This window comes from Salarias fasciatus, chromosome 4, assembly GCF_902148845.1.
Source record: "Salarias fasciatus chromosome 4, fSalaFa1.1, whole genome shotgun sequence".
NCBI lineage: Eukaryota > Metazoa > Chordata > Actinopteri > Blenniiformes > Blenniidae > Salarias > Salarias fasciatus.
The window spans coordinates 13,069,028-13,096,697 of NC_043748.1; the positions used below are offsets into that span (position 1 = coordinate 13,069,028).

General features: G+C 44.1%; 1 protein-coding gene across 6 annotated transcripts in view; it reads left to right on the forward strand.

Annotated features, from left to right (window-relative positions):
- The window catches only part of LOC115387136 (myosin-10-like), a 52,203-nt gene that overhangs the window by 20,861 nt on the left and 3,672 nt on the right, over positions 1-27,670 (forward strand). For 2 of the 6 annotated variants that reach the window (XM_030089719.1, XM_030089720.1), the window contains 29 exons: positions 7,005-7,032; positions 10,007-10,109; positions 10,610-10,639; positions 14,224-14,316; positions 15,827-15,890; positions 16,998-17,096; positions 17,220-17,363; positions 17,474-17,569; positions 17,702-17,820; positions 18,075-18,227; positions 18,314-18,487; positions 18,565-18,738; positions 19,845-19,959; positions 20,711-20,773; positions 22,479-22,672; positions 22,888-23,009; positions 23,294-23,363; positions 24,053-24,213; positions 24,301-24,409; positions 24,501-24,632; positions 24,720-24,926; positions 25,024-25,161; positions 25,299-25,422; positions 25,507-25,678; positions 26,405-26,617; positions 26,685-26,829; positions 26,920-27,126; positions 27,247-27,351; positions 27,448-27,600. In XM_030089719.1, the coding sequence (XP_029945579.1) occupies positions 7,005-7,032; positions 10,007-10,109; positions 10,610-10,639; positions 14,224-14,316; positions 15,827-15,890; positions 16,998-17,096; positions 17,220-17,363; positions 17,474-17,569; positions 17,702-17,820; positions 18,075-18,227; positions 18,314-18,487; positions 18,565-18,738; positions 19,845-19,959; positions 20,711-20,773; positions 22,479-22,672; positions 22,888-23,009; positions 23,294-23,363; positions 24,053-24,213; positions 24,301-24,409; positions 24,501-24,632; positions 24,720-24,926; positions 25,024-25,161; positions 25,299-25,422; positions 25,507-25,678; positions 26,405-26,617; positions 26,685-26,829; positions 26,920-27,126; positions 27,247-27,351; positions 27,448-27,600 (3,707 nt within the window). The remainder of the gene's footprint in view (positions 1-7,004; positions 7,033-10,006; positions 10,110-10,609; positions 10,640-14,223; positions 14,317-15,826; positions 15,891-16,997; positions 17,097-17,219; positions 17,364-17,473; positions 17,570-17,701; positions 17,821-18,074; positions 18,228-18,313; positions 18,488-18,564; positions 18,739-19,844; positions 19,960-20,710; positions 20,774-22,478; positions 22,673-22,887; positions 23,010-23,293; positions 23,364-24,052; positions 24,214-24,300; positions 24,410-24,500; positions 24,633-24,719; positions 24,927-25,023; positions 25,162-25,298; positions 25,423-25,506; positions 25,679-26,404; positions 26,618-26,684; positions 26,830-26,919; positions 27,127-27,246; positions 27,352-27,447; positions 27,601-27,670) is intronic. The other 4 variants (XM_030089724.1, XM_030089722.1, XM_030089721.1 and 1 more) reach the window with 3 other exon arrangements.

Sequence of the window (27,670 nt, forward strand, 5' to 3'; positions counted from 1 at the left end):
AACTCACCCACCACCTGCTTTTTTGTCGTTTCCTTTCATTATCGCCTCTGTTGCTCATGCCAGCCTGCTGAAAACAACACCTACTCCACACCCAGGAGGCCCCGGCGCTGGAAGCGAGGGAAACCAGGGTGCAATCAAATTCCAGCTCGCACAGACACAGGCTGGTACACACAAAGGGCCGGGCCGGCTCTGTGGGGCTCCTGAATGCCAAACTGGCAGCTGGTTCAACAGCATTACGGTGACTAACGCAGTCGACCTGTTTAGTCTTTCAATGGCCTGGAAAGAAATAAAAATAAGGTTGTTTTGTGCTTCGACTTTCTTCTTCAGCATCCAAACCCACCCTCTTCAATAATATCTTTATTTTAGTGAGTGATGTGACGTGACGCTTCAATCACAACCGGAGTTTTACAACATCCAGGTTTGTTTGTTTTATTAAGGAGGATGTAGCAGATCACTCTTCCCACTCAGCTGTTTAATTTGCGTCTTATCACACGAGGCCAGAAGTCCTGGGAGTGACAGTTAAACACAGCAGGTATCCACGAAGCTCGACACTTCCCAGACCGCGCCGGGCCGAGTGCTTGAGACTTCCACTGTCTGGGAATGTGAATGAGCACACACACACACACACTCACACTCAGGGCTTTGTTCCTCTGGGTTTTAAGTAGCTCTGGACTCTGTCTTGGCCTCTCAGTAATCAGGCGGCCTTTTTTATTTTCTCTTTAATTTATGTTCCCTGTTATCAAAAGCATCATATTCTCCTGTGAACAGTGCATTGAAAAAAAGAAAAGGTGTGTATTTGCGGGCAGTGGGTTTAGGAGAGCGCGGCTCTCCGGCTATCAGACAGGATTTCTCATGTGTGTGAAGTGGTTACCATGGCGCGAGAAATTTCACTGCCTTCAGCCGCGTTTTACGACTCCTTTTATGAAGCAGACTGCCAGAGTTTGAGCTACAATGTGGAAAAATGTGTCACATCCAGTTGTGAAACCCTTTAAAGGATTTACATTAGACTTTTGAGCCAACTTTGATTCAAGCCTGGTTCTCTGCAGCATATATACTGTTTCAAAAAGTTGTATATTCCTCTGTTTGATTAGAATATTGCTCTGGTTTCGTGCAGGCTGTGAATGTAGCGAGACTTTGTGCACAATCAGAGTTTGGCTTGAGATGCACTGATCTGCAGGCTCCATGCCCTGGAACATCGGCGATAAATGGACATAATCATGATCCTTGTGCTCGGACTGTTTTTGTGCACTCCGCTCTGGTTTCAGGTTGGGATGTGGAGAATGTTTTTGGTGGCTGCGGTTTGCAGCCTGGAGTTTAGATGAGAAATTATGCTCCCTTTTTGGATGATGACTCACGACTGGCAACTCATTTTGATTCATTGATTCAATTAGTTTTTTTTTTTTTCTTGTTGTTTCACATTAACAGATTACTCATAATTCTCATCCATTTTCATATTCATAATGTTGCTTAAGACTGTAAACTTTGAGTAAAGTGGATGTAAATACTGAAAAGAGAACTATAATCTGGGAAAATCAGAGACGTGTTGAAGACTGTATGAGGTTAAATCGGGTTGAAATTGGGGGTTATAATTAATGATTTGGTCTTTAGTGGAGATGGGAGGGGAGTAGCGCTGGAATCTCAAGAATGAGGGTTTGTTTAATCCTCATGGGGGATAAATTATTAGCAGCAAAGGGAACCCTGCTGTACAGGATATAATCAGCTCTCAGAGCGGGAGACTTAGCAGCTCAGTGTGTGGATTTAGGTCGATCTATCAGCTAAAATGGGTCGAATCATCACCTGTGACGAAATGTCGTTGTCTTGTTTTGTGTGTGAGACCTAAAGGTCGAGATCTGATTTGAATGAATGTAGCACCTCCTTCTCGATGTGCTCTTATAAACACAAATACAGGCAAAAGGCACACAAACAAAGCTTCCTTATATAACAAACACACAGCAGAGCTGCACGAAATGAGATCAACATGTGATGATGTTGAGTATTATTTTAATGATATAACAACACAATTTCTGAGAATTAATCATATTATTTGTTTTATATTGGATTTGCCGAGCACAACCCAGTTTATTGCTCTTCAGTCAGTCTTTTGTGATATGTGTACAGCACTTGTTATATGACAAAATTAGATCTGAGAGAATAAGAGGAGTTTATAGGTTTTGTAGAAAATGGACCATCGAAGTCAGCGACACTGATCTGAACATTGTTCAGGTCCTTTCATGCTACTCCGCCGTCGGTCAGACAGTGTTCACTTCTCTGGAGTCACCAGAGTGTAAAATCTCCCTCGAGATGCATGTTTCCTTGTTTGTGTGAAACAAATTGATTGAGTGAAATGAACAAACGTCTCTAATGAACTCCCATCGTCGGCCGTTCTGATTTTATTTGACATCGTGAATGAGGTTCACGAGCACCTCAGGAAACCAGTGCCGCTGCGTATTTAGATCAGCCGAGAATAACGTCTGCTTTCCAAACTGAAATGGAGCTAAAGTGAAACATTTCACCGTCCAGTGAACTGCGCTCCGTCACTGCAGTGACACTGATTGGTCCGAAAGCTGCGTTTTCCCCCCCGTCTTTGCCGTCCTCTGGATGTGTGTTTACCTCGGTACCCAAACCTGATGAATGAATGGTGTAACTTATTTCCATCGCACATTAACATTCCCTAAATGATTGGCGGCGAGTCGTTACAGAGGAAATAACCAAAATCAGCTAAAATCCCCGATGACGAGGTGACCAAATTAAAAACATCTGCTGTGGAGGAAAGCTGGTTTTGTCTCCAGTCGGGGTTCCTCTCCCTCAGCGGTGTGAGTAATCTGGCTTTGCACCGTTCATGGTGGGGAGGAAGTAAATGAGAGCAACCGGGGGAAAGGGGGAAACACAAAGGGGGGGTGAAGATTTAGTGAGGCCGTAATGAGCTACTGGAAGGGAAGAGCACGGCATGTTTGAGAGGTCCGCCTACGCCCGGGCAGCACGGCATCCTGGTAAATGTGCTCCGGCAGTCAGTTGTCGTGGTGATGCTGGAGGCCCAAGGTGTCTGCACGGAGCAGATGGACGAGATGGACGCTCGCCGTGACCAACCAGCAGAGGTCACGTCGAGAGCGACATTGAGTGGAAAACAGTCAGTCCTATTATCATCGGTTAAAAGGTTTTCACATTTCAGCGCTGTTACATAATCCAAAACTTAAAAATAGATTTAGCAGATGAATAAAAAAATGTTGGTTTTCCTTTGTGTTGCACTAAATTATCAGATATTTTTGTGTTTGGTTGTGATTCTTCTCTGGATCAAATCGTCTTAGCTGTTTCTAGTTTGGAGACATCATCAAGTAAACTCATTTTAAACAGAAATCATCACAATTGGCCTCATTATGTCATTCTTAATGATGATTCCTGCTGCAAAAATACAGTAACGTTCTTTTCTTCGCTTGTGATCGTTTTCTTTTTTTTTAATTCCGTTGCAGCCAAGCATACAACATATGACTCCACTTTCGGCTTTATTTGTGGAGTCTGGTGAAAAACATCTGAAAGCCGGTGGACTGCTCTGTTTCTCTTCAGACGGACGTTGGCCGCTTGCTTCAGAGCAAACTATTTCTGCAACCTTCCGCATGTTTTTGCTAAATTACAGTTGTAATATAGTTTTGGCGCTAAAGCTGGTCAGAGATCCCAGCATCGCTGATCGGCTCTGCAACACAAAACAATTCCACTTAGATGTCACTTTTATTTCTTTGTTGTTATTCTCACAGTTCATTGGACCCTAATTTAGGCATCTAATCAAAACATTTAAAAAAAACTTTATTGACATGAGAAGCAGAGAACCAGAGAAGCGCAAACATATTTTGGGACATAGGAGTCTTTTCTGCAACACTCTGTTATTACCGGTCAAGTCAACATTATTCCAAACGAGTGGCAGCTGCTGCCTGCAGGCTAAAACAAAGTTCCTATGTACCTGAGTGGATTTATTTTCCTTTCAGGATTCACTTAGAAGTCACATGTTGTTTATTAAGATTCCAGCCCAACACTGAAATTACTCCTGGTCTCTTGGGCTGGCCTCGGTTGTTGTGTGATTTTTAAATGGAAGCAAAATATGTGTGTTTGTAGCAGGTTTTGATCGTCCGGTCGTTTGCTGAGTGCAATCAGCTGCTAATTTCAGAAGCATGAAGTCATGCCGGCGAAGCGCGCCCCGGCCCGATCGCCTACATCTGATTGGTTGTCTGGAGGGTTACGCAGCGTTGCGTGCCTCTTGTCCGCTGGGTCGTGCGTTCATGGGAAAAATCCGACATCAGGTACATATGAGAAGCATCAGGTCCGCGTGGAGCTGGCTGTAAAACACAAGACAGAGAGCGTAATCAGGCTCGGACCCAAATTCTAAAGGCTGACTCATTATCGGGGCAGATGGCTCCAGTCAGAGCAGCTTGTTCATGGCGTGGTGCACGTCCAACACCAGCGCTCGTGCACTTCTTCCATTTCTGTATTTTGCGCATTAATGTGAATGAAACAGAGACAAGAGTCTTCAGCTCTGTTCAACAGTATGACCGGGATTTCATTTAGAGCTCCATCCTCACCTGGAAGCACTCAGAGACTCCTTGAACTGCTTCTGCAGAATATGACGACATCTTAACCTCCAGCAGGCGTCTGATGTCCTCTAAGCTAAGCGGGCGCCGTCTACTGTGACGTGGAACCGAATCCTTAGTCTTGAGCTCATGAGGAGCAGGAAATACTCAGTGAGGATTTACAATAAAGCCTCAAGAAAGAACTGCAGTAAATCGAATGAATCAATCAGTCGAAGCAGGATTAACTGACTATAAACTCTATTCATTCAATGGGAATAAATGCTAAATTAATGCAGCCAGAAATGAGGATGAATGGGCTTCAAAGAGAGACCATGCAAAGACAGGAATGTGTCTCTTGTTTTTGATTATTTCGTCATTATCTTTTTAAATTGACAGTTGCACTGCAGCTGGCACTTTAAGTTTCTCTGTAAACCAAACAATGACAATAAATGTTTAATTCTATTCTATGTAACTGTGAATTTTTATTACTATATCTATCTATCTAGCTATTTATCTATACTAACCGAATTAATTAACATGAGCCACTGAGTTCTGGATGTAAAATATAGTTGAAAATGACAAATATAGACGCTAATATAATAAGATAAAACCATGTATGAAGGAAACTGTCTATAAATGTGAATTAGTGAGTGAAAAGTGCCTAAAGTGCGCTGTATGATTACATAATAACTGAATTTACTTTAATACAGAAAGTATGAAAACCAATAGCCCAGATGAGACGCCAGTCGCAGACCCCAGCAGTGTTTTAAGTGACGACAGAAGCGATCAAAGTCGTCATCGCTCATCCGACCGCCCACTGTGATTCCTGGTATTTTCAGACTGGAGCTCATCAAACTTGCAGGAATGTGGAAAAAAAAAAAAAAATCCTCGGGGAGGTCTTTTATGAAACCCAAAATACAGCTGAGGAAGTTTACATCTTCACATCAAAGAGCCTGTCAGCACACACAGGTGTGTGTGGACAGACATAGGAAGCAGTGTGTACTGTGTTTTCAACCTCTGCACATGAGCGCATGCCTTTGCAATTTCAGTTTGACAGCAAACGGCTCCGACAAGCCGTGGTTTTTATCAGAAGCTTCCTCTCCCGTGGACCCATACGACGAAGTGGTTTTGCAACATTTCAGAAAATATTTGTGCAGTGATGAAATCTCAAGTTCAAAACCAGGTTGGAGACTTTTGCTCCGACCTGGTTTTGAACCAGGAGTAGTTTGAAGAGTAGTTTTGAGAAGCAGTTTTGAGTTTCTGCCGGACGATAAACGTGTCACCTCCCTGCCGGCGCTGGCCTTTGTAGCTCCTGCAGGAAGACCCTCAGAGTTCAGAGGTCAGAACACTTCACTGGGCATTGCTAATCCTGTCATCTGGACTCTGGTCTGAATTCCTCCGCGATGAAAGCTGGAGGAGCTTGGGTTACTGGTCTTGGTGTGGCTTTATGGCCGCCGCTCAGCATGGTTTCTCAGGGTAGTCTGGACGCTGCAGGCTGAGGAATGGCTGTTAAAACGCTCCTGACGCTCCCGGTTCATGGAGCGTTGGTGTCTTGGAGCAAAGTGTTGACATGTTGATGCAAAAGGACTGGATCGGCTCAGTTTCAACCAAATGATGATCGTTCCAAGAAAATGTCTTAGAATTAGGAAAATGCTCAGAAAGGACAGAAACAGCAGGCTGATGCTTGAATCTCTTAGAGCTGTGAGATGGTTTCACAGCAAACTGATCTGAAAGTGTTTCATATCAACTTAGCTGCAGTCTTGTTTTTTAATTGTTTTCTATCAGTACACCTCAGAAGGTTGAAGCCCAGATCATTTTATCCGTCACTAATATTTCATTCATTCTCTAACAGTGGCATCACCATCACACATTTTAAATGAGCTTCAGCCCTTGTTTCCTTTGTGCCAGGCAGCTTTAACTTGTCTCCATAGACAGTATATTGTGGAAACATCCCTGAGTCATGTTTATTCCTAAAGCAGAGCCTGAAGATTAACAGCATCCTGTGTTCAACACTATATATCACTTTAAATCACATAAAATGCTCTGAACTAGTTCCACTGTTTTAGCACTTTTTTTTGTGGATATTATTGAACTTCTGCAATACCTATTGATTCCACTGCTTTAGAAGCTCCTTATATATCCAGTCATGTTGCTAACTTGTAGCTACAGGACCTAACTATTTGCACAAAGCTTTTCCATGTATTTGATGTTGTTACTGTTTATCTTTCCAGTCTTTTTCATGTCAGTGTCTCTTTGGAGTGAAGTGAACTTATTGAATTGATTATAATAATATCCTATCCTTGAAGACAGTTGGTCTTTCTTTCAGTGTGTTGTGTGAAACTGTTTAACCTCTATAACATGTTGGTAATCTGTAAAATCTGATTTGACTGAAAGATTGAATAATGCTGACTTCTTTTTTCTTTTTTTTGTCTTTTTCTCTTTGTCCAGATCGTGAGGACCAATCAATCCTTTGCACGTGAGTACTGCAACTCTTCTACTTTTACCCCTGTCGTCTCATCTCGCCTCTCCCTAACTCAGAGGTCACATCTCTGTTAAACTCGGACTGATAGTTAATCTCCTTTCCGGTGATGAAGCTTCTCAATGGACTGGAAAATGAAACTCTCAACACCAGGATTATATTCTTTCACTTTAATGTGATTTCTGTTCTTGCCCTTGAAGTGTTCATATCAGCTGCTGTGAATGTCCGCTGGAAGGATCCTAAGTTTTGGTTGTTTTTTCCTCTATAAGTTAACCCCCTTTCTGCGTGTTTCTCTCCTCCTGACTGGGTTTGCCAGCTCCCGTTATGCTACTGGGTTTTATTTAAAGACTACTTTTGAAAAGCTTCTTGCCAACTCGACCCAACAGCCAGGGAAGTTATGAGCGTGGTTTGGTGGTTTGCCTTCATCCCGTATGGCAGAGAGTAATTAACTCTCCCTCTCTGGTGGCTTCTTGGGTTTTGATAATTCCAGTGATGAGATGAGAGTCGTTACATAATCACGAACCAGTCATGAAAACACCTCCCTCTACTGGTCACCGCTGTCGAGACGCTTGACTTGGCTTCATGCTAACACTTTTAGCTTTAAAAAAAAAAAAAAAAAAAAAACATATGGACAAAAACCATTTTATACTGCAAACCTGCATATAAGTGTACAGACCTGTCTCTCTTTAAGTACTTCAGAAAAACATTTTTTCATCTTTTCTAAAGTCTTGAAAATTACCGAGTACAACTCGCCATAGCAGAGATCACTGATTGTTTTGTGTTTTTTTAATGGTATTGCAGAGTTTTTTGGATTTCATTTTTCATAGGAAAAAAATTGTAATTTCATGCAACAAATTAGTAATTTAAGGCCATGAAATAGTAATTTAAAGGCAAAATATAGTCATTTATGGCTGTGAAAAGATCATTTGAAAGGACAAAATAGTAATTTAAGGCCAAAGAATATTAATTTGAGGCCATAAAATAGTGATTTATGGCCATGAAATGGTCATTTGAAGCCACGAAATAGTAATTTATGGCCGTAAACTAGTAATTTAACCCCCAAAAAATATTGATTTGGCACTGTGAAATAGTTACTTGAATGCACAGAACAGTAATTTATGGCCATGAAATGGTCATTTGAAGTCACAGATTACTAACTTTTGACCAAAAAAATTTATTATTTGTGACCACGAAATAGCAATTTGAGGACACAAAGTAGCCATTTTTTTAGGCATGAAATGGTAACGCGCTGCTACAAAATAATAATTTGAGGCCATTGAACATTAATTTGTGGCCACAATTTCAAGTTTCATTTCAGATATCATGTCTAGGGCTCCTCAGTTTTATGGTTTATCTATTAATGCAATAAAAATAATTGAGCAGGGACAGGTGTATTTAGGCTGGAGGGGCGGCGCTCTGCCCGTCCCATCATAACACACCCAGCAGCATGGAGCAAGGAGTGGCCCAGAGGCCCGAGAGACCCTGAAGAATCTCTCACTTAAGAGCTGGAAATACCGTTTGACCCTCGCACACACAATAATTACAAGAGAGTGAGAGTCTGGGAGGAGATGCCGGACGGGCAGCGAGTTCTCGGACGGAGTGCACACGGTCCAGTTACAACACATGTTTGCATTTTATCTGGATGAGTAAATAAGTGAGAGAAAGTTAATGAAGGGTTTCAGTGAGACTCGATGCTTCTGTCAAACCCTGGAGACCAATTGGGATGTGCACCTAATCTGACCTATTTTTCCTGACGCTGGTACGCGGCGCTGGAGGTCTCGCCCATCAGGCAGCGGCTGAAACATGCGGGGGGGGGCGGCTAATGGCCAGCTAGACTAAAGCCACTGGTATGTCGTCAGAGGTCGTGTCGCCGGCCGGGTTTGGCTGCCGGCGCTGGATTTCTGGAGTGTGGGAGCTGTGGAGGGCCCTGCCTGAACACAGCTATCATTAGAGACGTCTGGAAACTTCCCCGCGCCGCAGCGTTCTGTTCTCCACTCCAGACAAACACATAGATTTAGATTCAAATGAAACAACACATAGCCTCATGGTCGTTCACTTTGTCGTTCTGCTCCCGTGTCCTTCTTTTCATTCATTTGTTTTGGTTTTGACTGTGAGTTTAGTTTTTAGTTCTCCCTCAGAGCTGAAACCTTGCCATTTATAAAACAAACCTATTTTCCATCTTTTTCTCTTTTTGAAATACCTAATTCATCATTTTAGTTAGAAAAGGGAGGAGAGTTACAATTTGATTTCTTATAAAACAAAGAAAGGCGATGAAGTAAATCTGGGATTAAAACAAGGCAGAAATAAAGTAGAAACAGTTTCATACAATCTATCTTTGAGTGCTTATAATCATGTTAGAGTTTAATTTTTTCAGAGATAAATTTCCGAAAACAAAATTTTGGAGCTGTGGAGTCATGCAAAACCTGCACGTAGCACAGTTACATAATCAAACCCGTTCTTCCAGATCTGATACTATTTCTTTCCTAAACCATTAGAGAGCGCATCAGTGTTTCCATGTTGAATATTTCCAGAATTACGCTGGACCCTTCTGGTTGAGCCAGGTCTTCGATTCTTTGCTTTTCGGTTTCTGCCAAAGCAGCTTTCAGCAACTCATCAATTTCAGGATCCCCAACTTCGGAAACAATTGGATTTTAAAAACGACATCTGGAGAGTTTTCCAGTTTATGGGTAAAATTCAGAATATATGGAAACGACTTGCATTTCCTCCAACACACCATGCTGTGTTTCTTTTTCTGTCTCTTCTCGTACCTCAAAAATAAGTTTCCCTTCATAAAATTAGCTGGGCACAGCGATACCTACTGTACTGGTGTCGCCCCAGCGGGTCAATATTGACATATAATGTAACTGAGTTGTTCAAACTTCTGATTTTATTTCCTGATTCTGATCTATGAATCAAGTCGAACTCTTTTCTTTTTCTTTTTTTTTTTCTTTCATTCTCTGTTTGTTTTCAGAGGTGAATCGGGCGCTGGCAAGACGGAGAACACCAAGAAGGTCATCCAGTACCTGGCCCACGTCGCCTCCTCGCACAAAGGACGCAAAGACCACAACATTCCTGTGAGAGCCCCTCTGCCCACATCTGTCCCGCTCCGCTCTCTCCGGCCTCCTTCTAGTATTACTTCATCCCTCGTTTCCTCTAAATTTCATCCCATTTATGCCGCCTTTTGCTCACTGTGGAAGAAAAGCCAAGCAGCCTTAATGCATCATGTAGCTTAGATTTTAAAGGCCTGCCAGAAAAACCGAAGAGCGTGAGAGGAGTGATACCACCTCATACCTGTGCGTTAGAGAAATCCTACAGCCGGCGGCAAGCAGGTTTAGTTTAACACACAGGGTGTAAACTGTTCACCGTATTTATAATATTGTTTCCCAAATTTTTTTCAACGGTGAAATTTGATGATCATAAAGCCGTATCCTAATCATCCTGACTGGTCACTGCTAACGCTTCGTGCCTCCCGACGCCATTCTGCGGCGGACTGGCGTTCTGTTTTCCTGTTGTGTGACGTGACGCAAACGCCTCAAGGTTATAACACTTGCATTTGTTTATCCATAACAAACAGCCCGAATCTCCCAAAGCATTCAAGTTCCAGGCAAGTGTGTCTCCCGCTTACTCCCGAAAATCAAATGAGAAGTTGTGTGGCGTGCTGCGTTGTGTTGTTTGTGTGCGTTTGCATGAGCCTCCTCTCTAAACCTCTGTTGACAGACTAATCTAAGCTTCTTTCTGCATGAGGTATTTGTTTGTGCTGGCTCAGTCTTCTCACATGATTATTTGAAACCCAGTGAATCTGCCATTAAAGCCGCCCGGCTCCTGATAATAAAACGCTCCGTCTAATCGGTCGGCTCCGGTTTGTTTGTTTGGGAATTGAGGCGTTTCATAAGACGTGCATGTCAGTCAAGTACCTCCAAATGATTAGTAAGTCTGTGCAGCCTCGCTGTGTTGGTTAATTTGATATAAATTTCAATTTGCACTACAGAATTCAAGGGAAATGAGACCAAAGCCGCACCAAACATCTCTCCTCTTATTTTAAGTTTGACATTTAATTGAGATTAACATTTAATCTGATGGCACAGGAGGTGAGATCTGTGGCATTTCTGCATGTTTTCTATCAGTAATGTCCTCCAAATGCATGTGATTGATGACCGTCATGGCCTCACTCAGACGTCGAAGATATTAACTCAGAATATTTTGTCCGAATACGATTCGGCGTCTGTAGATGGGAAAACTCAATTTGCCCTAATTCCATCTTCTGTTTCTCTTCCACAAAACCTGATATTTTCTGGCTCACGTCGCCCCCGCTTCATTCATCCAGAAGCTATTTTTCTTTCCCTGTTAAACCAGTACCTGATGTCTCCCTTTGCTCCGTAAATCTAATAACTATAGAAGCAGAGGGAATCTTACATGAGCTCCGTGACCTGCAGCTCCGAGGCCGAGCGAATTGCCCGTTTAATATGCCGCGTGTTTCAGCGTCTGTTTAGTGAGGAGCTGGAACCCGGCGGCGCCCAGCGAGCGGCGTCCGCCGCGACCTCCTCCGGGCTGCTCTTACCTCCGTGCTACATTACAGCTGCTTCTGAGCGCCGGCCAGAGGAATGTAGAGGCTGAAGGAGGGCAGAGATGCAGAGCAGGGGGGGGGGGGGGGGTTAGGGGGGAAGAGATCCTATATTTTAATATTCACCACTTAACTAACAGGTCTAGAACCCCCCCATTTCAGCGCAGAGGCTGGAAAAACTCATGAATTAATTCTGGTTTTTACCTTAAAACACATTTTATTAAGTGTTGCATGGATGGAGCATGTCACTTTCTGCCTGATTTTCCAGAGGAATGTAAAGCCACAGATTGAGGAGATATATTGCAGGGGGGGGGGGGGGGGGGGGGGGGGCTGAAGGGGGGGGGGGGGGGGGGCTGAAGGGGGTGAAAAGGGGGCAGAAGGAGAGGTAAAGCAGACCAGAGAGGACCAGACTTACACAATTCCTCACAATGAGGAAGCGGTATGGGAATGCCATTTATGCAGGAATGCTCTACATTATACAAACTGTGAAAACTAGCAGAAAGGCATTACACAGGAGTGAGAACCGTGTCCGTCAGCGGACCAGGGGTCGCTGGGGACCTTCAGCATTTCAGTTTCAACACATTTAGACTGACAGAGCCGGAGGCATAAAGCTCTACTGTTCTCTATATGGATTTCTCTGGAAAAAAACAAAAGTGCATAAAATCATCTTTCCATATGTGGCCCATATGTGCGGTCGGAGAGATAAAGCCTTGTTTTCAGTAGGATGGTTCGGGGAGCTCCTGCCTCGGGCCTCATGTCCTTCATGTTTGCCGTTTGTTGTGCTGGTTGTGTTGAGTTGTTGCTACCATGTTGGGGCCAAGACACACTTGAAAGATCGCCACAGAGGGATCCTCACTTTTTCCCTTTGTTTTCACACTTTGCTGCAAGAGTTGAGATCTTGGATCCAAACTTTTCCAAGTTTTCTATATATTTGTCATGGCTGCAGTTTTTTTTTTTTTTTTTTTTTTTTTTTTTTAATTTGCTTTAACAATGATTAGCGCTATTGCTTTCTCTTAATACGAGACTGAAATGTATATCTTGGGTAAAAAGGTGAGTTGTGGTTTGTGCAATCTGGCAAAGCCCCCACAGACAGACAGGCTATTCAGCTTTGATAGTCACTGCTCTCTCTGCACACTCACCCAGACAGATTTACCCAGGACACCCACAGCTCCGTAAAAACTATTCCAACAATTTAATGCTTGGTACCTTTTTTTTTTTTAACCTGTTTGTTTCTGTGTTTTTGTCTTTATGCCTTCAATTTTGGGACATAAATGACCGTTTCTTTAATTTGTTTTTAAGTCTCAGCTTACCATTATCATCATTATATTATGATACACTGCAGCTTATTTTTAAGGTTTTATTTTGAGTTTAAACATTATGACTAAATTTCTTAAGCAGAAAATACAAAAGTTTTTTTTTTTCTTTTTTCGGGTTGTTGTTTTTTTCCTAATTGCAGTTTTTCCAGTGTGACTCACTACACCATCTAGTGGCAGGCCATGGTTCTACCGTCACAATGTCTTTGCTGTACAATGCACAAATGTTTTTTTTTTTCATTAAAGTCCATAATTCTTTTTTTAAATTTTTTCTCAAAACAGAAAATTTATAGTTTATATTAAAAAAAAAATATTACCAGAAATCATTCACAATTTATTGAAACTGGATAAGTAATGGCTTTGTTTTTGTTTTTGTTTTTAAAAATAGGAGTGACTCCCCACACCATCTAGTGGCAAAAAGTGGTATCACATAAGCAGATCCAAATGGGGCGAGTTCATCAGTCAGCTCTTTTTCAGTGTCGTTGATTTACAGTACAGAGGAAGTAATGCCATTACTGTTGTTTATTTTTTGGTAATTTTTGTATTTTTTAAACAGAAAATAATATTTTATTAGATATTAATTATTTTACTGTAAGTCTTTCACAGGGACAAACAGGAGAAATGTGACCTGGTGGTCTTTATTTATTTCATCCAAAAGTATATTGAGATTCAGGAGGTGTGTGTCAGCCTTACATGTCTGTACCAGTAGAGAGTTCCCTCAGTTAATTCCTCTCATGCCCCCCTCAGCTGCAGCGAACCCACAGCCACCTCCGGGCAGCTCCTGCTTTGCAGCGAGGGTTATTTTTGCACCGCCGTTGCCCTGGATAGCAGAGATTGTGTCATGCGTTGGGGGAATTGAGGGTTTCAGGGAGCCGCGGGGAATGTCCCAACCCAGGTTTTTAGATTTGGTATACCATGGTGGTGGAGTTCTTTCTGGGATGCATGGGGTGGATCGTCCCCACCAGACGACTGTGCGGGCAGGACGAAGCGTCTCGCTCGCTGTCGGACATGCTTCAGAACATGTTCGGCGTTGTGCCCTTGCGGTTTCACGAGTTCAGTCCAACTGTTTGGTTGTCTTGGCCCCTTAAAGTTGTCGAGTTCCAGTGACAGAAATCACATTGAGCTGCAGCCGAGTGAAGGTAAAGCCAACAGAGCCACGATGAATCGCCGACTGTCTCTGAAACAGGTGTCGCATGTTGACTCTCCAGCTTGTGTGTCTTCAGGCCAACGGGGAAAAATGTGATCTGTAATCTATATAATACTAAAGATATTTAGGTGTGTGCCAGCCTCTTTACCTCTCTGTCTTCTTCGCAGGGTGAGTTGGAACGGCAGCTCCTGCAGGCGAACCCCATCCTTGAATCTTTTGGCAACGCCAAGACGGTGAAGAATGACAATTCGTCTCGCTTTGTGAGTCCAGCGTTTAAAAAATGATCCTCCTGATTTAAACATGTGTGCTGAAAGCATCCAGAGGGGAAAAACCGAGTACGTCAGCTCCACATTGATCACGAGCGGAGTTTGAAATGTTCACTTGAGAAAAACCACATCAGTCAGTAACAGCTGCAAAGCTGCATGAAAAGCTACAAAGCATGTCTGTTTCTGTATCACAATATCTCTATCATACTATCTCGCTCTGACAACATGGCTTTGATATTAATGCCAGTTTTTATGGCAGCGCCACAGACATCTGACTCAGGTCTCAGTGTTTGCTACTTTTGAGAAAACTGGGTTGAAAATTCAGTGCTGTCTTTGCAGTTTTTGACACTTTGCTTGGCGACTTTGCTTGCAGGATTGGAGCCTCTTCACGGCCGGTTTTGGCCCACGGGCCTTATGTTTAACACGCTTAGTTTTATTGAACATATAAAACCCATATCAATATTAATAAACCACTATATGAAGATCAATAATTAAAAAAAACTTTCATTAAACTACTATATGTAAGTAGAATCATTAAACAAATGAAGAATTCAACAAATTCGAAAACAAATTCAGGAAAACCTTCAATCCACGGACGTACAGATCTTTATTTTCCTTTTCTCATTTGGAAGCTACACTATAAGTTTCAGCTGTGCTCTTAAAATTGTGGTTTTTGGGTAATCCAGTAAGTAAAGCATTACAAACATTCAAATTGCCTAAAAACAGAAGCATTAATCCGTTCTTTCTTGCTAGATCAGAAAAAAATTTGTGACATGTTTCTCAAAATGCAGTTTCTATGATGTTATATGATTTTAAACTTAAATTTCACATTATGTTGTGATTGAAGACACTGATTTAGATCTTTTTTTGATAATATCTTGCCAATTTCTGCTTTTGCCTTGTGGTTTTAGTGAAATTTCTTTGTTTTTTTCAGATCACTGCTACTCAGTTCTTCTTTGTTCTTTATAATTATCTACTTGTTTCCATCTTATGGTTTAACTCTTTCCAAATTATAAAAACCTTTTTGGCCAGTTTCAACAATGTGTCTTTAGAATATTCAGTTAGATTTTAGATATATTAAATTCTTATGTCTTCTCTTTTCATTTTAATGGTTGCCATCAGATTGTAATGAGCTGCAGCGGTTCTCCGGCTCGCTCAACATTTTTTCGTGCCTCGGTAAACCATGTGGGCGAGCCGAGCCGCACGGAGCCCGCGTGAATCACCGGCCGAATACCAGCGGACACAGATGGACACACGCTGACACCCTCACACACTCATCCAGTGTCGGGAAACCACGCACATGCCTGAGATTCTTTCTGACCTGTGAACCTGCCATCTCCTTATATGGGCGTTTTCCCTCCACCGTGTTTCTGTCGTCTGCGAAAATCCAAAAGGTGGCATTTCAGACGCAGCTGCAAACACGCGCAAAGAACGACGCCACGACCCCCGACCCCGGGCTGTTTAATTCACCTCTGACGCTCAGTGACGTGTTTGTTTCCTGCAGGGAAAGTTCATCAGAATCAACTTTGACGTCACGGGATACATCGTCGGGGCGAACATCGAAACCTGTATCCTTACTGAGTGGAGGGGCTGAATGAAGGTTCAGAAACCCGACTGAGAGAGGAGGAATACAGCATATCAACGTCTGCAGAATGAATATCCTAAATTAGCTTTAAATACAGTCATTGAAGTGGAGTGGTTAGCACTTGTCTCACAAAATGAGATTATCCCTGGAATTTCTTCCACAATCAATTAAAAAATATGTATTTTAGGTTAATCAGTGGATTTTAATTGCCCATAGGTGTGTGTGTGTGTGTGTTTGCTGTGTGATGGACTGGTGACCATTTCAGGGTGAATCCCACTTTAACCTGCGGTCCGCTGTGATCGTCTCCAGTGCCTCAATATTCCACTTTCATATTTACAGTATGTGTCTGATGGAACTGAATGATTTATGATGAGAATGGTTATGCACTGGAAAAAAAATAGGTCTTTTTTTTTTGACAAATGGCTATTATTATAGCATTATTATAGCATTTTCTCTTCATTTAGACTTGCATCCAGTTGCAAGTAAATGTTTTTCACTGTGGAATTTCAAAGTGCTACATTATAAGATGTTTTTCTGTTTTACATTTTTAAGATTTAAAAAACATCTATATGTATCAAGCCATCTCTTTTATAGCCCCAACGTCAAAGAAACTGATGGGACAAGCTTCAACATTCACACAATGCATGCAGAGTGCGTTATTTTACATGAACTATGGAGTCCATCCACGGTGGTTGGTTGGCAGAATTGTTTGAAATCGACTGATTTGACATGCGGCAATGCCAGTATTGAGTTTAGAGAGCAGCGGGAGACCACAGGCGGGCTTCACCGCAGGAATGTCTTTCCCTCTGAAAGACATTAAGAAAGTTTTCATTGTTTTTGCTCTTTTTTTTTTTGTCTGGCTTATTATTTCTTGTGTGGAACAAAACTGTTTGGAATTTATTTGTTAGACGTTTTTTTGTGAAGTGTTGCCTTAAAACAGTACTTTCTCCAATTTATGTTAAAAGTTGATGTTTGGACTGTTTCAGAATGTTTTCCCATACACATGCAACTTTTTTTTAATTTGTCTTTTTTAACTCTTTATTCGCCCTGTGGCTTGGTTTCCATGTCAGTCCTTAACCTTTGCTGTCAGACCTTCTGGAGAAGTCGAGGGCCATTCGACAGGCCAAAGACGAGCGGACCTTTCACATCTTCTACCGCCTGCTGGCGGGAGCGGGGGAGCACCTTCGAAGTGAGTAGAAGAAATCTGGGGGGAAAAAGGAAATATTGTGCAGTTTCAAGTAGAAAAATCTAAAATGTAGATAAAATTATTAAAAGTGGAATCAGAATCTATAACTCTTGTCTGTTTCTGCAGCGGATCTGCTGCTCGAAGGCTTCAACAACTACCGTTTCCTGTCCAACGGTAACATTCCCATCCCGGGCCAGCAGGACAAGGACAACTTCCAGGAGACGATGGAGGCCATGCACATCATGAGCTTCAACCACGACGAGATCGTCTGTGAGCAGCACCTCCAGATGTGCCCGCCAAAACAGAGAACACTCTCCGATTCCCCGCTTTACGTAACCTGAGTTCTTCCTGTCTGCTTTTATCGCTCCTCGCTCCTTCAGGCATGCTGAAGGTCGTGTCTGCCGTGCTGCAGTTCGGCAACATCGTCTTCAAAAAGGAGAGGAACACGGATCAGGCCTCCATGCCGGAGAACACAGGTAAACGCTCCCGACTGAGGCCACGAATAAACAACTTCACAAAGGAATTCACTTTTTAGCTGCATCGATATTTCCCGGGTTGCGTTCATGTCCTTCAGATTTGTGTAAATTCCCGCTCCTCTCTTGTTCCAGCGGCGCAGAAGCTCTGCCACCTGCTGGGAATGAACGTGATGGAGTTCACTCGAGCCATCCTCACCCCGAGGATCAAAGTGGGCCGAGACTACGTGCAGAAGGCGCAGACCAAAGAGCAGGTAGACCCACGCCGCCCGCCTCCCAGCGTCAGGCAGACTGTGTTTATTCACTGACGTGTTTCCGTCTTTTACGATGTGTTTACAGCCTGTTGGCAGCAGTTCGGATCAGTCATAATCTTTATATGTTATGTTTATGCCGCTGCTTCTGGATGATGGATGCTCCTACTTGTTCACACTGAAACAGCAGCGCCAGGTTCCAGCTGAGTCTGTGTTATTAACGGCGTCTGTCACGCCGCCGCTTGGTTTCTCCTCAGGCTGACTTTGCTGTGGAAGCTCTGGCCAAAGCCACTTATGAGCGTCTGTTCCGCTGGCTGGTCCACCGCATCAACAAGGCCCTGGACCGGACCAAACGGCAGGGGGCGTCCTTCATCGGCATCCTGGACATCGCTGGCTTTGAAATCTTTGAGGTACTTTTCTTTCTGCTCGTTCTTCTGTCGATCAGTTGCTATTAAGGATTTCCGCTGACCTCTCCTCCTCCTCTCCGCCCGTCCAGCTGAACTCTTTCGAGCAGCTCTGCATCAACTACACCAACGAGAAGCTGCAGCAGCTCTTCAACCACACCATGTTCATCCTGGAGCAGGAGGAGTACCAGAGGGAGGGCATCGAGTGGAGCTTCATCGACTTCGGCCTGGACCTGCAGCCCTGCATCGACCTCATCGAGCGGCCGGTCGGCGCTCGCCGCCTCTTCCTCTCGCTGCCGCCGTGAGCGCTCTGTGTGTATTCACCGAAGCGTGTCCTTCTCAGAACAACCCCCCGGGCATTCTGGCCCTGCTGGACGAGGAGTGCTGGTTCCCCAAGGCCACCGACAAGACGTTCGTGGACAAGGTGCTGCAGGAGCAGGGCACGCACGCCAAGTTCCAGAAGCCGCGTCAGCTGAAGGACAAGGCCGACTTCTGCATCATCCACTACGCCGGGCGGGTGCGTACATGAGTCTGCTCGCAGCGTTTCGTCTTCACAGCGACAGATCCTTCGTGTTCTGTGTTTTTCTGGCCCGTGCTCCTCAGAGGCGCTCGCCGACTCCGCCCCCCCCCCGGTTGGCTCTTTAACCAGGTCACTGCGTGAAAACAACAGGCCGGTTGTGGGACTGCTGCTGCAGCAGGAAACTCACATCTGGTTCAGATTGGCTGCGAGACGCAGTCTTTGATTCGAGGTGGTTACATAACGGAGGTTCTCAACTCTCACCTTTGGTCCGCCATCTGCGCGGCGAAAACGAGACGCCGCCGGGGCAAGGCGCTCGTCAGACGTGACGTGAAAAGCGATATCGCCACCGGCGTGAGGGCTTTGTGATGTTTTACCTGCCGTGTTTGTGAAAACCGTCCTTCAGCGTCCGTCTAAACACAGATCCTGAATGTGATGTTTCAACAAACATGTGGAAACGTCTCATTCAGGCAGGTAGTTATAGCATCCGGAGCGCCGTATCAGATCCAGGATTTAATCTGAACCTTCCTGGATAAACGCTGCACGACAGAGTGACGCTGCAAAGGGGGGAACAAAGAGCAAACATGGTCAGTTTGCTTTTCCAGGATTCTGATTGAAGCCGTCTGCAGATTCTTCCTCTCAGGTTGCTGAACGCGTTGACGACTTATTCCATCTGAAGAACAGTCTGACTGTAACTCCGTCTCTATTGTTGTGCGACCATTTCGACTCATTAGCCGAACTTTTCCCTGCACGGTTGGAGATCGCACATTCAGCACATCTGGCGCCGCCTGTGAGCTAAAACAAGCTGGCCGTGGTATATTACTGCCCGATGGAGCTGTCACTTAAGATGTACTGCACGGCCTGGAACAGACAGGAAGCAACAGACCGGAGGCTCTGAATCACAGAGGGAAAGCCGAGCCGCTCAGGGTGTATTTTCAGAGCTGCTTTTCTTTTATACACCGTTACGTTCAGGTATGAGGAAGGACAAAAGACTGTGTGGAGTAAAGTTTGCTTGAGTGAAATGTTGATTTGCCTCATCAGAGGCGTTTTTACCCTGAATGGCTGTTTTCTCGAGGTAAACCTACTGAGCCTCTGTGTCTCTTCAGGTGGACTATAAGGCCGACGAATGGCTCATGAAGAACATGGACCCTCTAAATGACAACGTGGCCACGCTGCTGCACCAGTCCACCGACAAGTTTGTGGCCGAGCTTTGGAAAGATGGTGAGCGACAGGGCGTTTTTAAGGCCTCGTGAGGTTTCAGGGGACAGACGCGCTGCGACTTCTCATGCAAATCGATGTGAACAATAGAAAGACTTGGTTTTCAATTTAAAATTCTAAGAACTGAGCGGGGTGGTCGTGGTCCTGGAGGGCTGCACATTTCAGCGTCTTCTTGCTGAAAAACATCTGAGTTTAATGCATGTGTATTTAGAAAAGCCTGATGACAAACCGCTCTTTATAAACAGGGACACCGGAGCAGGACTGTGGTTCTGTAGGAGCAGTGAGGAATGGAGGACACACCACAAAGTGTAGCAGAACTCAGAATCTCTTCTCTATTGGATGAACTTGCTTCTCTCGGCGTGTTTTATGAGCGAACATGTGAAGTGAAGATAAACCCGAACACTCCTACAGACTACAAGACAGATTTATTGCTGAATTATCAAAGTTGGCTTGATTGCTCATTTTGTGGTAGCCCCAGATCTTTGATTGAATTTTATTTGACTGAAATAGTTAAATAAAAACAGATATGACCATATAAGGTTCTGGACTAATGTCACGCCTCACTAATGAGAATTTATTCTAACGCCCCACTTTTTCTTGGTAACCTGCAATTTTTTAAACCTGATAGACTCTTTTAACACTGCTGTGAGGGTGTGTGTGTGTGTGTGTGTGTGCGAGTGTGTGTTTGTGTGTTTGCACGCCTCCACTCACTCTGCTGTCTTCTCTCTGTGTGTGTGTGTCTCTGCCGCCGAAGACATTCAGACGTTTCAGAGAGCCTCTTTCTATGACAATGTGTCTGGGCTCCATGAAGCTCCAGGTGAATCTTAGTCAGACGCCTCCGGACCCCCCCCACACCCCCCTCCTCCCTCATCCTCGGCTCCGGGGGGGCTCGTAGGTTCGCTTGTCCTGTCATGGCTGCACGGTGCATCCGTTAGAAGCTCCTGGCTGGCTTTGCATGGCTCATGTTTGGCAGTCTGACTATTCTGATAGCCGTTTCCTGAACGTGAAGCCAGAAAAGGCCTCTCTTAAAATTACGATATGTTTGTCTGAAAATTGGTTTTGATAGAGTTAATATAGTTTATTTATTAGACCATAAAGAAAAATCCACATGATCCCTTAAATACAGTGATTATCGACCGCTAACTTCACTTCAGAATATCAGAGTTACTGCGTAATCATTTCTGCAAACAGTACACGTCATATAAACTACCAGCGACTGGAAATAAATCTCAGTGTCCAAACTCCTTCCAAGGCTGATATTTTAATCCAGGTTCCCGATTTCTTTGTGCTGACATTTATATCTCCTAAAAGAGTGGAACATCTGAGGCACGACATGCCAGACATCTGATCCGACTTGGCACCGTTCATCATCTTTATTAAAAATTGAACAACGGTTCTCCAGATGTAGGAACTTTTTTCTCCAGGAACGAGTCTCGTTTTGTGTTACGTACATCAACAACAAGCTGAATTAATGTTTTAGTTTCTTTTTTATATGAAACATCAAGGCTTGTTACTGTGGTTCATAAACTTTACTGCCAAGACGTCATGAGAATAAAGCAATGTTATTAGATTTTTGCTACTTCGCTTGTTATTTCAATTAATGTCGCAATACATTTTGATTTTTTTTCTCTAAACCTTGACATTGATGATAAAGTCTTTGATCATGTGAAGAATTAAAGGACCTTTTAAGCGTTTTTCTCTCTATGAATGATTCCTCCTTTTTTTGAATAACATTATAATGCCCCTGTTTTGTCAGTGAAGCCAGAAAATCAAAATGTACTACTACATTATGTGAACCTAAAACAGGATTCACTTCTGTTTATGCTTTTGGGTTGACTATATAAACTCAGAACTCACAATGAAAAAAAAAAGGGATTTTTGTTCAATGTTACTGGAAAGAAATCACCATGCTGTTTTATAAAATGTCTCTGTAACAAAATTTCTTCAGTACGATCATGTGAAGTAGCCTTATAAATTAGCAATTCTAACTGTTTTAGAGTATAAATATCAGCTTCATCTTCACATTTTAGCATGAAAAGTTTGGTCGCCTGTCATAATAGCATGCAAGAAGACTTTTTTGGTGCATTACAAAAGCATTTACTAAGTTATGTTGAGGATATTTCTTCCTACAAACACCAACACTATAAATGTAGGACAGTTATAATCAAACATTTTATCATTACTGGCTTGAAATATCCTTTAAAATCTTATAGAAATATATGAGGAGGGTTTTTGTCACCTGTAAAATCAAAGGCGCTGATTGTTCATTCACAGCTGGAGGTCTCTGCTCTCTGTCCTCGTGTTTTATCACAAAAAGCAGAAAAGAGCAAATCCCGCTCAGCTGGACTCATGTCGACCTTCATTGGCAGCATCCACGTGCATCAACATCAGTGTTTAATTCATAGACAATTTAAAAAACAGCTGTTTTTTTCTCTTTTCTAGATTCATTCATCCTCAAAACGTTTTCTCGTCCTCTGATGCTGCTGTAAACTGATGCCGATGCTCTTGGTTTCTCATCGCAGTCGACCGGATCGTCGGCCTGGATCAGGTTGCAGGGATGAATGAGACGGCTTTCGGCGCCGCGTACAAGACCAAGAAGGGCATGTTCCGCACGGTGGGGCAGCTGTACAAGGAGCAGCTGTCCAAACTGATGGCCACGCTGAGGAACACCAACCCCAACTTCGTCCGCTGCATCATCCCCAACCATGAGAAACGGGTGAGTGCAAGCTGCAGCCATGCAGTACCACTTTTCACCACAAGGTGGTACAGTTCAACAACACAGTACAGTGAGAGATGCTGCAGTAAACAGACAACAGGAAGTTTCAAACTAACAAGCACCCAGTGGACTAAAGCAGCTTCGCTTTAATCTGATGAACTCATGTCAAAGTACGAGCTGTTCAGGTTTGTTTCATTCGTCTTCGTCCTCCTCAGGCCGGGAAACTGGACCCTCACCTGGTTCTGGACCAGCTGAGGTGTAATGGGGTTCTGGAGGGGATCCGGATCTGCAGACAGGGCTTCCCCAACCGCATCGTCTTCCAGGAGTTCAGACAGAGGTACCGTACCGCATTACTCATCGTGTGTCTTAATGTTTTCACCTTCAATGATTTTGATAAACAATATATAATGTACTTCTCATGACTACACTGTTTATCAGCTTATTGATTATGACTTTGAGGCGTTGACCAATTATCTTCACTTTTTTTGTTGCTGAAAGATCAATAATGAATCTTCTTTTTGTGATTTTTTTAGGAAATGTATTTTGACACTCCCACCACTGTCTCTCTGTTTGATCATGAGAGAGTCAGAAAGTAATTCCTCATCTTCTCTGTGTGTTCAGATATGAGATCCTCACTCCCAACGCCATTCCAAAGGGCTTCATGGACGGCAAGCAGGCCTGTGAGAGGATGGTGAGGATCATACAACCATCTTTAGCTCGACTTACCAATGAAATCTCAGATGAGAATTGGTAAAAATCTCATTATAAACACCATTACAATCAGAGTGATTTTTGTATTTCAAGTGCATTTCTTTTGTTTTTTTCAAGAGGTTAGAGCAGACAGAGCATATGAAAACAGGTCAGTGGAGAGTTTGAAGAGTCTCAAGTTAGGAAAAAGAATAAAAGCTTATTTTACTGTAGAATTAAAACTTTAAATTTATTTTAAAATGAGTTTTAAATCTCTTACTGGTATTAAAACAACTTAATAATTTCTGTTTTTTTTACATTAACATATGTATAATAATACATATAGAAGTTTAAGACTGCACAAGATTTAAAAAATGCATAAAACGTCATGAAAAATAACATTTTACAGAGTTTGTGTTTCATATTTTTACTAAAATCATTGATAATAATAACTTAGTGTAGTAACTTCAAACATAATTTAACAAAATTACACAAATAACAAAAGTGCAATAAAAACATTTAAAAAGAAATAGAATACAGGAATAATTAGCACATAATTTGAGAATAAACTCCTAAATTTACTGTCCCGGGAAGCTGCACTGTAACGTCAGCTGAGTTGTTCTCTGCAGCCTTATATGCACGTTTGAATTTCTAATTGCCATCATGTGACTGACGTGTTTGTTTGCGCTGCAGATTCAGGCCCTGGAGCTGGATGGAAACCTCTTCCGGATCGGTCAGAGTAAGATCTTCTTCCGGGCCGGAGTCCTGGCCCACCTGGAGGAGGAGCGAGACCTGAAGATCACGGACATCATCATTTACTTCCAGGCCGTCTGCCGAGGATATCTGGCTCGCAAGTGAGGCTTCGCTCTGATCGTTGCAGCTCACGTTTGAGCCTTTTCTGCACATTTTTGATAAACTTCTTATTCTTTGTGATGCTTCAGGGCCTTCGCTAAGAAGCAGCAGCAGCTCAGCGCTCTGAAGGTTCTCCAGAGAAACTGCGCCGCCTACCTGAAGCTGCGTCACTGGCAGTGGTGGAGACTTTTCACCAAGGTGTGTAGAAGCACGTTCCCAGATGCTGGATGTTGTGTTTTGTATCTGAAGAGCTGGATCCGCTCACCCGGTGTGTGTTTGTGCCCTGCAGGTGAAGCCCCTGCTGCAGGTGACCCGGCAGGAGGAGGAGATGCAGGCGAAAGACGAGGAGCTGGTCAAAGTGAAGGAGAAGCAGATGAAGGTGGAAGGAGAGCTGGTGGAGATGGAGAGGAAGCATCAGCAGGTCGGTTCTTCTCATCGGCTTCCACAGGAAGAAACAGCGTCCGTGAAGTGAACCATCATCATCATCATCATCATCGCTTGTGTGCAGCTAACGGAGGAGAAGAACATCCTGGCGGAGCAGCTGCAGGCGGAGACGGAGCTGTTCGCCGAGGCTGAGGAGATGCGAGCTCGCCTGGCCTCCAAGAAGCAGGAGCTGGAGGAGATCCTGCACGACCTGGAGTCCCGGCTGGAGGAGGAGGAGGAGAGGACCCAGGGCCTGCAGAACGAGAAGAAGAAGATGCAGTCTCACATCCAGGTTCGTCCCATCAGCAAAACGAAGCAAAGCGGACGAACAAAACAGACGATCACAGTATAAATAGGAGGGTTTCTGAATGTGCGCTTTCTGTCTGTAGGATCTTGAAGAGCAGCTGGATGAGGAGGAAGCTGCAAGGCAGAAGCTGCAGCTGGAAAAAGTCACGGCAGAAGCCAAAATGAAGAAGTATGAGGAGGACATTCTGCTGCTGGAGGACCAGAACTCTAAGTTTCTCAAGGTGAGAGAACGAGGGGCTTTGCAGAGTCACTGTAGAATGTTTGTGAAACACGCTCCTGACACCTGGATGGATGGATGGACGGATGGATGGATGCAGTCAGCGGTAGTATAAGAATCGTGTTGCTGTCTCATCTGTAGGAAAAGAAGCTGACGGAGGACAGAATCAATGAAGTGACCTCGACGCTCGCTGAGGAGGAAGAAAAGGCCAAAAACCTTGGAAAACTGAAGAACAAGCAGGAGATGATGCTGGCCGATCTGGAAGGTAGAAACTGGCAGATATTTGTAGCAGTATTCAGTTCAAAATGTCTTTTCTGACACATCCCTGTCCTTTCCTCCCTCTGCTCAGAGAGACTGAAGAAAGAGGAAAAGACCCGGCAGGAGCTGGAGAAAGCCAAGCGGAAGCTGGACGGAGAGATCTCCGACTTCCAGGAGCAGATCGCCGAGCTGCAGTCGCAGACGGAAGAGTTCAAAGTTCAGCTGGGCAAGAAGGAAGAGGAGCAGCAGATGATGCAGACCAGGTGGGAGACGGCGGCGACACGATGGGTTACATAACGGAGTGGGCCAATAGGGGGCGTCGCTGAGGTGCTGCTTCCTCATCTGACTCATTCATCAGGTTATATCATATTATATTTACAGCATCAATTTCATAAGTGGCATTTTATCATACTCTCTAAACAAAGTGTGAAGCGGCGATGTGGTTTTGCTGTTATCGTCTGATTTATCTGCTGACTCTCATGGCAGAGGAATGTGTGTTCACACTGAGTCACGGTTTGTACACATGTTATCAGGCTGGTATTAATGAGCATTTGTTAGTGTGAAGTCACGATGCAGGATTCAGATCCTTGAAGAAGACTGCATTAGGACACCTCTGAGTCGACCTCTGCTGCCCCCTGCTGCAAGCATCATGTCACTGCTTCAAATTCAGCTCTGTCTCTTTGATATCTTTTTGGATTTTTAATATATTTACTCTTTTGTGCTCATTTTTTCCCCTTTTATGTGGTTTGGAAAAACCTTAAGCTTCTTTAGATAGTTTTGTTTTCCAGCTTCTGTGGTCACTCATGTATTTTCTTCAGTAAATACTAAATTTTGGGTTTTTTGGGTTTATCAGGTTGTTGTTGTTGGTTTTTTTTGACTATGTGTGGAAGAAGGCCTTGGTCTTGAAAAATAAGAGAAAGATGCTGTGACTTGGGAGGTACAGAATAAATTAGTAGTTATAAAATGAGATTTGCTGTTATGTTTCCCAGGGGTGAAGAAGAGGTGAGCCACAAGAACAACGCTCTGAAGCAGGTTCGGGAGCTGCAGGCGCAGCTGGGCGAGCTGCAGGAGGACCTGGAGTCCGAGAAGCAGGCCAGGAACAAGGCCGAGAAACTCAAGAGGGACTTGAGTGAAGAGCTGGAGGCCCTCAAGACTGAACTGGAGGACACGCTGGACACGACTGCAGCCCAGCAGGAGCTCAGGTAATGACCTTTACAGTCTTCTTCACCTGATGAGGGCGTTTCCTCTGACCCCGTCTGCTCCGTTTAGGACCAAGCGTGAACAGGAGGTTGCCGAACTGAAGAAAGCCATCGAGGAGGAGACTAAAAACCACGAGGCTCAGATCCAGGAGATGCGACAGAGACACAGCACCGCTCTGGAGGAGCTGTCTGAGCAGCTGGAACAAGCCAAGAGAGTAATTCACACAGTCAGCTACCTCAGATCGGTTATCAGATCAACCGACGACACGTTAACGTGATGAGTGTTTCCTCCTGACTGCGTTCAGTTCAAGGCCAACCTGGAGAAGACCAAGCAGAGCCAGGAGAGCGCCAACAAAGAGCTGGCCACCGAGGTGAAGAGTCTGCAGCAGGCGAAGACCGAGTCCGAGCACAAGAGGAAGAAGCTGGAGGCCCAGCTGCAGGAGTTCATGGCCAGAGTCACGGAGGGAGAGCGGGCGAAGGGGGAGCTGGCCGAGCGCACGCACAAGCTGCAGGTGGGCCTCGGAGACAGGTGGACTGAGCACACTGCGTGGCGGCTATCGCCAGGCGGTGGATGTGACTATCAGTGGAAAAGCATTAACTATTTACCAACTTGGTTTTCCTTCTTCATTCAGGCGGAGATGGACAGCGTGTCGACCCTGCTGGAAGACACAGAGAGGAAGGGCATCAAGATGGCCAAAGACATTGCTGGATTAGAGAGTCAGCTGCAGGACTCGCAGGTGCCGTGCAACTTTTCTTTATTTATCATCGAGACAAATCCAATAATCCTCTGGGAATCTTTCTTTTTAATGACGCATCCTATCATTTCCATGTAGGAGCTGCTCCAGGAGGAAACCCGTCAGAAGCTGAACCTCAGCAGTCGCATTCGTCAGCTGGAGGAGGAGAAAAACGCCCTGCAGGAGCAGCAGGAGGAGGAGGAGGAGGCGCGCAAGAATCTGGAAAAGCAGCTGTTGACCCTCCAGGCTCAGGTAAAACTCCAAAACCAGAAAAAGACGGTCAAGTCATAGTGTTTTGTTTGACTTTATTCTGATTGTGTGT